The sequence below is a fragment of the Mus caroli genome, unplaced genomic scaffold, assembly GCF_978045245.1.
Source record: "Mus caroli unplaced genomic scaffold, Mus_caroli_1 scaffold_1, whole genome shotgun sequence".
NCBI lineage: Eukaryota > Metazoa > Chordata > Mammalia > Rodentia > Muridae > Mus > Mus caroli.
The window spans coordinates 72,416,686-72,427,051 of NW_028227256.1; the positions used below are offsets into that span (position 1 = coordinate 72,416,686).

The window sequence follows — 10,366 nt, forward strand, 5'->3', positions numbered from 1 at the left end:
CTCAGTCCCTACCTGGTATACCCTGCCCTCAACCTTGAACTTTAGTCCAGGGGCTTGGCTGCCCTTTCCCCATAGGCTCGTTCCTATATAATCCAGACATTTTGGTCTCTCATCTTCTCTCTCTGAGCTAGAACCCTTTCTCTCTTCTTTCTCTTTTCTCTCCCCACTCTCCCCATGAAACTCCCCTGGCCTCCATCCTTGGGGTCAGTGAACTCGCCTGAGAGCAGCTCCCCAATAAACCTGCCTTTAAAATCATCTAATCTGGCTTGAATTAGCTCATTTCTATGGCAGAGAAAGAACCAATCACCTAGACCCTGTAGTCAGGCTACCTCACTATGCTACGCTACACAAATGGCATTTATGCGGCCCCTGCTTCATGATGCTATCGGAGAACTGGGGAGTCTCAGGCGTGGTGTTCTCAGCAGGGATCAGTACATATAAGGCATTATTGTTATTGTTGTTGTATGTTTTATTGTCTCCCTGGCCTGTTCAAAGGCTCATTGCACAGTCATGCAAAGCTGTTTGGCCCCCACTCTATGACTAAGGACCCTGAGAGGTAGGGAGGACAAGGATATGCTTTTTGGCACCGCTTTCTCTCTGACCAGCCCTGGGTAGGACTACGGCTCCTATTCCAGGGCTCCATTTCCAAGGTTGAGCTATGGACCCCTAATCTAGTACTCTATTTCCAGGGTTTGTGTTCTAGGAGGGTCAGGCCTCAGTGAAGAGCTGCAGCAAGGTGCACAGAGAAATGTAGATGCCCTTAGGGGTCGGTGTGTGCCTTGTGCTTCAGGGAAGAGAGAGGCAAACACACCCCAGGCCTTCATCTCTGTTGGGGTCCTGGAGTGACTGAAGCTTGTTGCTGTCAGCCTTCCTTGACACCTCTGTCTCCTCAGGTGCCTGGCTCCCAGTCCCCAGAATGCCTCTCCTGTACCTTGCTTCCTAGTCGGGCCTTTCCTTCTCCTCTATAAATACCAGCTCTGGTATTTCGCCTTGGCAGCTGTTGCTGCTAGGGAGACGGCTGGCTTGACATGCACCTCCTGACAAAACACAAACCCGTGGTGTGAGTGGGTGTGGGCCGTGTGAGTAGGGGGATGAATCAGAGAGGGGGCGAGGGAGACAGGGGCGCAGGAGTCAGGCAAAGGCGATGCGGGGGTGTGACTACACGCAGTTGGAAACAGCCGTCAGAATCTTTCTGGAAACTATCTTGCTGGTTATAAACTCGAGGGAAGCAGAAAACCAACATTCCTCCCAAGGGAAACTGAGGCTCAGAGTTAAAACCCAGGTACCAGTGATGTGCATATGCAATTAGGCCACGTCCAGGGTCACTCTCTGACTAACCGGTACCTACCCTACAGGCCTACCTAGAGACTCTTTTGAAAGGATGGTAGAGACCTGTCCGGACTTTGCCCACAGTTGTTGGAAACCTCAGCATTTTCTAGGCAACTTTTGCGAATAAAACACTTCGGGGGTCCTTCTTGTTCCTTCCAATAACCTAAAACTTCTCCTCGGAGAAAATAGGGGGCCTCAAACAAATGAAATTCTCTAGCCCGCTTTCCCCAGGATAAGGCAGGCATCCAAATGGAAAAAAAGGGGCCGGCCAGGGGTCTCCTGTCAGCTCCTTGCCCTGTGAAACCCAGCAGGCCCGCCTGTCTTCTGTCCTCTTGGGGCTGTCTAGGGGCGCAGGCCTCTTGCGGGGGAGCTGGCCTCCCCGCCCCCTCGCCTGTGGCCGCCCTTTTCCTGGCAGGACAGAGGGATCCTGCAGCTGTCAGGGGAGGGGCGCCGGGGGGTGATGTCAGGAGGGCTACAAATAGTGCGGACAGCTAAGGGGCTCCGTCACCCCTCTTCACATCGACTCCAGCCGGCTGCCCGCCCGCTGCCTCCTCTGTGCGTCCGCCCAGCCAGCCTCGTCCACGCCGCCACCATGAGCCAGGCCTACTCGTCCAGCCAGCGCGTGTCCTCCTACCGCCGCACCTTCGGCGGCGCCCCGGGCTTCTCTCTGGGCTCCCCGCTGAGCTCTCCCGTGTTCCCTCGAGCAGGCTTCGGTACCAAGGGCTCCTCGAGCTCAATGACATCCCGCGTGTACCAGGTGTCGCGCACGTCGGGCGGAGCTGGAGGCTTGGGGTCGCTGCGGGCTAGCCGGCTGGGGACCACCCGAGCGCCATCCTATGGCGCGGGCGAGCTTCTGGACTTCTCCCTGGCCGACGCTGTGAACCAGGAGTTCCTGGCCACGCGCACCAACGAGAAGGTGGAGCTGCAAGAGCTCAATGACCGCTTCGCCAACTACATCGAGAAGGTGCGCTTCTTGGAGCAGCAGAACGCCGCGCTCGCCGCCGAGGTCAACCGGCTCAAGGGCCGTGAACCGACTCGGGTCGCCGAGCTCTACGAGGAGGAGATGCGCGAGCTGCGGCGCCAGGTGGAGGTGCTCACCAACCAGCGCGCCCGGGTCGACGTGGAGCGTGACAACCTGATAGACGACCTGCAGAGGCTCAAGGCCAAGTGAGGGCCTCCCAGATCTTTCCCCTCACCCCCACCCCCTGCAACCCCCCCCTCCCCCTCGCCCGAGACCCTCTCTCCTCAGCCCATGTTTGGAAAAGGTCATTCCCCGGTGTTCGCTAAGTAGAGATGGACTCCGGATCTTTCCCTGGCCCCTTCTATGTAACACTGGAATAGTAGTCTTGGGGAGGTAGACAGAGAGAAGAAATGGGGGACCTTGCCTAGTGCACGGTGGGCAGCTGCCTGTGAAAGGATGCTAAGTTGCTAGAGTGACGGTGTGATGATGACCATAGCTAAGGAAAGGGTCAGAGAACGTTCTGAGGGAGAAGAGAGGCTGATGAGAGCCTGGAAGGATGGATGGGCTGAGAAGAGCAGGAGGGAAGTCAGGCAGTAGCTTTAAGCTTAGCTGTGATGAGGCCCAAGGGAGGGGCGGGGATGGGGATGGGGTGGGGGCTAGGTCCCTGGGCCTAGCTGAGGTAATATTAATGCACTAGGTAAATGGACAGGTTTGAGTAAAGGAGACAGTGGATAAAGGCTGTGACCCATTCCACCACGATCCAGTAAAAAAGGCTGAATAATCCGGATATGGGGGCACCCCCTGTAGTTCCAGCACTAGGGAGGATGATACAGGAGAGCTGCCATGAGTTCTAGGCAAGTCTAGGATACGGAGCAAATACAAGGCCAACCGGGCCTACTTAGCAAGATTTGTTTTAGAAAATTAAAAAAGTTTATTTAAACAAACAAACAAACAAAAACAGAAAAGACTCCGTATGTCATGACAGTCCTGTTTCTGTTTACCCAGATGAGCAGTGTCACCTTCTTGCCACCAAAGTCACAAACATTTATTTAGCTCCTACATGGGTCAGGCTAAGCCTGGGAACACAGAGGTGGATAAAATAAAACAGAGTTCCTAACCCCGGGGAGGTCAGTCTATCTGGGACACAAGACTTCAAGGGAGTGGCTCCAGGGTTGAGACAGAGCCACTTCCTGCTCCACCCCCCGTGGGCGGGGCCTCTGCTGCTCCCCCCCCCCCCCCCCCGGGCCTCTTGTTCTATCCAACTACCAAGATGTGTCCCTGTGTCCTGAGCTGGCTCCCTGATATGTCCCCAGTCAGTAGTTCTCTACAGCTGGCTTTGTCCCTCACTATTTGTCTGTCTGTTTGTCTGTCCTGGCTAGACTACAGGAGGAAATCCAACTAAGAGAAGAAGCAGAGAACAACTTGGCTGCCTTCCGAGCGGTGAGCCCTCTTTGGTCCCCAGCGGTCACCTCTCCTCTCTCTGGTCCCCACTTGAGCTGTTCCTGACCCTGACGTTGTCTTTTCCTCCGTCCAGGATGTGGATGCAGCCACTCTAGCTCGTATTGACCTGGAGCGCAGAATCGAATCCCTCAACGAGGAGATCGCGTTCCTTAAGAAAGTGCACGAAGAGGTACCAGGAGCCCTTGGGTGATGGTGAAGGCAGCTAGAAGAGGGGCGTGGCATGGGAGTGAGGGTGGGCGTGGGGATAACTCTGAAATGGGATGTGTGTGTGAAGGTGCTTTGGGAGGGTCCAGAAGGAGACTGAACCCCCCCCCCGCTGTGCCCCGCAGGAGATCCGTGAGCTTCAGGCCCAGCTTCAGGAACAGCAGGTCCAGGTGGAGATGGACATGTCCAAGCCGGATCTCACAGCTGCCCTCAGGGACATCCGGGCTCAGTATGAGACCATCGCGGCTAAGAACATCTCTGAGGCTGAAGAGTGGTACAAGTCCAAGGTGGGTGGTCTAGCCTAGGAATTCAGGCACCTGTCCTTCTCTATCTCCATGTGAAATGCTTCCTGTACTTGCATCCATGGAGCAGGGTGAACGTAGAGTCTCCATACTCCCTTGCCTACGCTGCATCCCGCTTCTCTCCCTCTCAGAGACCCTCTCTCTGCCCTCAGGTTTCAGACTTGACTCAGGCAGCCAATAAGAACAACGATGCACTGCGCCAAGCCAAGCAGGAGATGATGGAATACCGACACCAGATCCAGTCCTACACCTGCGAGATTGATGCCCTCAAGGGCACCGTGAGTCCCTCCCCATCCCCACAACCTCAGCTTCTTTCTGCCTGCCACTTAGCTCATACCTTCACCCCTGTGACACTTTGAGCCCAGTACAGACCCTGTGGGGGCCTCTATGTCCTCAACCCACAGAGATGGTAAAACCAGATGGGTGGATTCCTAGTCGGGTACTAAGGAATCAGATGTGTCTCCCTGTGAGGTTGGATGACTGGTACTGATGCTCCTTCTTAGGTGGTTTATTCTGCATGGCCAGCCACATAAGACCTTACTAGAGCTCAGGGTTCCACAGCTAAGAAAAAGCCTTTGACGATTCTTCTACCTGACCATAAGAACCTGGAGGTGCCTCTAACCTCCAACACTGGGTCTCATTTCCATCCCGGTTCTCTAAGGCCCTCCCTCCTAGACATGCTCTGAGCCTACCCTTGACTTGGACCCCCCTCATCCCTTGCAGAATGACTCCCTGATGAGGCAGATGAGGGAGCTGGAGGATCGCTTTGCCAGCGAGGCCAATGGCTATCAGGACAACATTGCGCGCCTGGAGGAGGAGATCCGACACCTAAAAGATGAGATGGCCCGCCATCTGCGCGAGTACCAGGACCTGCTCAATGTGAAGATGGCCTTGGATGTGGAGATCGCCACCTACCGGAAGCTACTGGAGGGCGAGGAGAGCAGGTAAGGGTCCAGGTGTAGGGTTGGGGTGCTGGGGTCCCAGTCAACAGGGTGCTGGGAGCCCAGCCCACCCCATATCTCAACAAGACCTGGAAGCAGTTTTACACAAGAGGCTACTATTCTGCCCATTGCAGAAAATTAACGAGGGCCACCTGGGTAAAACACAATGTAATTAACAGTTTTTATTAAAGAGAGAGAGAGAGAGAGAGAGAGAGAGAGAAGTATTCCCTTATCCACCTTTAGAATTAAGAACCCACAGCATAAAATCATATTTGGCAATCAGTAATAAAATATTACTGCCAGTCAAGGGAGCCATGAAAGCAGAGTAGAAAATGATGAGGATGGAAGGGGCGGGGCTAGAGACAAACAGAAAAATGGAGAAGCAGGAAGCCTTGTACACTGATAGAGAGGAGGCTAAGAGGAATGCACATACAAACACACAGTCACTTGTGCTCAAAGGAAAAGACACAGATAAGGTACTCAAAGCAATCCACCCAAACTTCAGATATGACAAACAGGAGTGTGGCCCAGCAGTGGTGGAACCCGCCTTGAATCCCAGCACACAGGAGGCAGAGGCAGGTGGAACTTTTATTTTCGAGGCCAACCTGGAATACGGATGAGTTCCAGGACAGCCAGGGCTACATAAAGAAACCTGCCTCAAAAACAAAACCCAACACACACACATACACACACACACACACACACACACACACACACACACACACACACACACAGAGTCCTCTAAGGGAATCTTCTGGGAGACAGAAACATTATGAATCTGGATTGTACCGGAAGTTACATGGAGATATACTTCTTAAAACTCACTAGAAGTACTCTAACATTTCCATTGTATGTCAGTTTAACGTCAATTTAAGACAGATCAATGATGCCAACAAGTGGTACCCGTCTGTACTCATAAAAAGCATGGCGAGGTGTCTAGGTATAGAATCATAAGGAGAATTCAGGGGTTTTACTTGTTTCTTTCGAGAAGGGTCTACGATAGCGTGGGCGGGCCTCAAACATGCTGTGTTGTTCAAGGATGGCCTTGAACACCTGTTCCTCTCGTCTTCATTTCCTAAATGATGGGACCTAACAGACTGTGCCACCATGCCTGGTTCATGTGGTGCTGGGGACTGAACCACAGCTTCCTGAATGCTCAGCAAGCTATCTCCCAACTGAGCTCCATCCCAAACCCCTGCATTTTGTAGAACGCACAGCTAACACACCATGAATGAATGACCTTTTAAGGTAGCTAGAGACAGATCCTCTCTTGTAGCCTAGGCATAAATGGCTAGCTCCTGGATCTGGCTTGCCTGGGGGGAGGGCACAAAGTGAGTTTCTCAGCCTCTGTCCATGCCTCCCCTAGTACCAGGAGCAAGGAAGATCAGGGGCCTGGAGAGTGCAGTGGGTTAGCTCTGCCTGAGGTCAGGATGAGAATGGGTGAACTTTCTAGAAGGGGCAATTTCTGGGACAGCTAGAGTTGGTTCTTGCTCTGTGCATTGTGAGTAGTAGGGGCATTGGGCTCAGTGGGTGGGGACAGCTGGGAATGCTTGGGGAGGAGCAGACTAAAGAGTGAGGAGCAGGATTTCAGGGGGAGATTGGAGTGTTCTTAACCCTCTGGGGACATGGTCTCTCCCGCTTCAGGATCAACCTGCCTATCCAGACCTTCTCTGCCCTCAACTTCCGAGGTGAGTGTGGGCTGGAGGGTAGAGATGGGCTGCAGGGATTCAGTTTGGGTAGCCCAAGTCCATTAGGAGAGAAGGATCGTCCCCTGGAGGAGGCCAGGCTTGAAAGAAAAAGAAGACTGTAGCTAAAGCACGGAGGTGGTGGTGGTGGTGGTGCTGTTTTGTGTTCTATTGTGCTGACTGCATCCCCCAGCCTTCTGGATTATCAGTTCTTGAGAATCAGATGTGTCTTGAATCCCTAACTCTGGAAGCTGCAGGGGTGTTCCCCTGGCAGTTGGAGCATCTTGCTCTCTGCACAGGAAGGTAACCCCTTGCTCATGAACGGTCTGGAATGCTGCCAGAGAGCACTTGGCACACCGTTCTCTGGCTGTTTGTTGAGTGTCCTATTTGTGGGAGCAAGATGTTGGATGCATATTTAAAAAAAAAAAGCCAAATTTTAGCAAAGCCAAACAATGAGGCGAACGAGCTTTGAGGGCACGTTGCCATCCTGACGTTAGTAATATGCAGATCAAGTGGCTTCCCAGCCCCAGAGAGCAGAAAAGCATTCACTAATGATACATTAGGAGAGCAAGTCGGAGATCTTGGCAGCGTCTCCTTTCCTAGATCAAACCTTTTATATCTTCGATGTTCATTTCCATCAGGAAAAATACACGCTGTGCTCCATCGAGTCAAACGTTCATTACAGCCTAGTTGCTTGCTAAGGGACTCATGAGCGCCAAACTCCTGACACCACGGAACTAAATGTGACCCCCACTATGAAAACTCAGATTTCTTTTTTCACTTATTTGTTTATTCAGATACCAAGTATGTGTTCTGCATATAAAATCACTTTTGCTGCGGATCAGCAACTCTGAGCCACAATAAGGGGACTATCGTGGCTGCTGCTTCCCAGAGAGGAAACTGAGGCACAGGAGGGCCCGTGAATCAGTGACTAGCTTCTGATCATTAAGACATTAAACAGCTCATCCTGGAGCCTCTAGGTTCCTCCAGCAGGTCTATAGGCCTGGGCTTTGAGGTCCTATCTTAGATGAGAGTCCACGGATATAAACTCATCATTCTCTTAACTATAAACTCTTCTGAAAATCCAGAGGTGGAGAGAGAGCAAGGCAGGATAGGAAACATGAATACTGTTCCCGGGCCTTGGTTCCCCTGCTATCCTGTACCAGCACACAGCACAATCTCTTGGCTCATGAAGCCATTCCTCTAGCAAGACTGGTCCCTCGCTCTATACAATCATCTGTTGGGTGCCTGGATCCAGGATGAGGTCTCAAAGAAGTCAGACAGTTGTCATAAGAAAGGTGAAAGTCAGCTAGCACTTGGAGCAATTGCAGCCTGGGGTGGATTTCCAGTCATGGTGCAGCTTAGGTATGAACCTGGCCAGGCTCATATGAGCATGGGTTGGGTCTATTACAGAAACCAGCCCCGAGCAAAGGGGTTCTGAAGTCCATACCAAAAAGACAGTGATGATCAAGACCATTGAGACCCGGGATGGAGAGGTAAGTGGTGTCAGACCCCTTGTCTGATAGCCGGGTGTCTTTCACCAGCTGGGTGGCTTCCAACCCTGGATGGGGTGGGTGGGCCTTGCTGCCTTGGGGTGGAACAGTTGGGGGTGAGGCTCTTCTAAGCCAGCAGTGGATAGACTGGCCTTCTCCTCCTGCTTAGGTCGTCAGCGAGGCTACACAGCAACAACACGAAGTGCTGTAAGCCAGGAATTCAGTGTCCTGGCCCCGTCCTCACTGCCTCCTGAAGTCAGCCTCTTCCACTCTCGGATGTCACACCCAGCCACTTTTCTCCACTCACAGGCTCTGACCCCTCCTCACCGATCACCCCTTTGTGGTCTTCATGCTGCCCAGCCCCAGGGAACCCCTCAGCCACCTCTGCAGACCCTCCCATGAGCCCTGGCAGGTGTCAAGGCTGGCTCTTAAGAGAGAACCCAGCTCAAGTCATCACCCTTCCCCTTCCACCTTTGTGACCCCTGGCTTAGGAGAGGGGTACCAGAGAGGGTGTTGGGATCTACAGGGACAGGACCGAGCTTGTGGACATCCCCAGCCTGGGTCAGAGACAGAATGAAGCCTCAGAGAGCTGAGATGGAGAGTGGGGGGCCTGAAAACTGTCTTCATGGCCCCTCTCTTTCCCATCGCAGCCCAGGATGGCCTTGGAAAGCGGGGGCTGTAAGAGGGAACCGGAAGGTGCAGGATGTGGGAGCAGGAGCTACAGAAGGAGAGAGGATGGGTGAGGAGCTGGAGAGGAAGGAAGAGAGAGGCAGAGAGTGGGCTCAGGTCAGTGGGAGGGTACCGCCTCCCCTGCCTGCCCCTCCCACCGCAGGGGCTTGGACAGAAACAATAAAGAGACAAGCACAAACCTGCATGGCCCTGCCATCTTGACTGTGTCTCGGAGGGGGGGGGGGGAGCCTGGACCGTGTCACAGCCCCCATTGCCCTGGGATGAACTGTGTCAGCCTCTTGCTCAGCAAGATTGAACAGTAGGCCTCTGGGCGCTGCAGTCTGGGGAGCATGGGGTGCTGGAGAAGGGGTTTCAGTTAAAAAGCCACAGAGCCTTCAGTCCAGCCTTCTATCCCCTTAGGCTACCTATCCCCTTAATATCACCTGGGCATCTGGGTATGGTAGGGATGGGGACAGTCCTATTCTACAGACTGGCTGTGAAGGAAGTTCCCTCGGTCCTTTTGTCCCCAAGACACTGCCAGTCCCTATCCATTTACTTTGTTTTTCTTGAGACAGTATCTCCCTCCTGTAACCCAGACTGGCCGCAACTCCCTCTGTACCCAACCATTCAGCTTCAAACTCCTCATCCTCCTGTTTCAGCCTAAGTACCTTTTAACCCTTTCTTTAATGAGCAGAAGCCAATCCAGGTAAAATAACGTTGTTGTTCACAGAAGTGCAAAGAAAGACTTTTTACTTGGGTAAAAAACAGCTCGGCACTCTTAAGAGAATGTCAAGCCGCCCTCTATCCATAAGCAGTTCCAGTGGAATTTAGTCTCAATTAAAATACCAGAGGGAGCCAGGGCAGGTGTGCTCCTGTAATCCTAACAGGGGCTCAAGAGGTTGGGGCCAGAAGACTTCAGGTTCAAAGCCAGCCTCTACTTCCTAATGAGGCCCTGTATAAAAAAACAAAACAAAACAAATACAAACAACACCACCCAAGAACAAACAGAAATGGGGGAATGGAAGGGTATAGGAATTATTGAAGAAAAGAAAAGAGAAATCAATTGAATAAAACATGTATATGTATTATGAGGCCATGATAACATAGATCAGTGATTCTCAACTTTCCTAACGATGCGACCCTTTAATACAGTTCCTTACATGGTGGAGAACCCCCAACCATAAACTTATTTTTCGCTGCTACTTCATAACTGCAGTTTTGCTACTGTTAAGAATCATAAGGTCAGGGCTGGTGAGATGGCTCAGTGGGTAAGAGCACCCGACTGCTCTTCCGAAGGTCCAGAGTTCAAATCCCAGCAACC

At 52.5% G+C, this 10,366-nt stretch overlaps 1 protein-coding gene across 1 annotated transcript; it reads left to right on the plus strand.

Annotated features, from left to right (window-relative positions):
• Positions 1-1,815: 1,815 nt before the first annotated feature.
• On the plus strand, positions 1,816-9,250 carry Des (desmin). Its single transcript, XM_021163365.3, has 9 exons — positions 1,816-2,496; positions 3,670-3,730; positions 3,825-3,920; positions 4,081-4,242; positions 4,410-4,535; positions 4,981-5,201; positions 6,843-6,886; positions 8,297-8,379; positions 8,546-9,250. Exons 1-9 carry the CDS (start codon positions 1,922-1,924, stop codon positions 8,585-8,587), a joined length of 1,410 nt encoding a protein of 469 aa, XP_021019024.1. The 5' UTR covers positions 1,816-1,921; the 3' UTR covers positions 8,588-9,250.
• Positions 9,251-10,366: the final 1,116 nt, after the last annotated feature.

Excerpts from the sequence above, each read along its gene's own strand:
- Des (XM_021163365.3), top strand. The coding sequence starts at position 1,922 with ATGAGCCAGGCCTACTCGTCCAGCCAGCGCGTGTCCTCCTACCGCCGC. Across the intron at positions 2,497-3,669 it reads CTGCAGAGGCTCAAGGCCAA|ACTACAGGAGGAAATCCAAC; the intron begins GTGAGGGCCTCC and ends TGTCCTGGCTAG. Across the intron at positions 4,243-4,409 it reads AAGAGTGGTACAAGTCCAAG|GTTTCAGACTTGACTCAGGC; the intron begins GTGGGTGGTCTA and ends CTCTGCCCTCAG.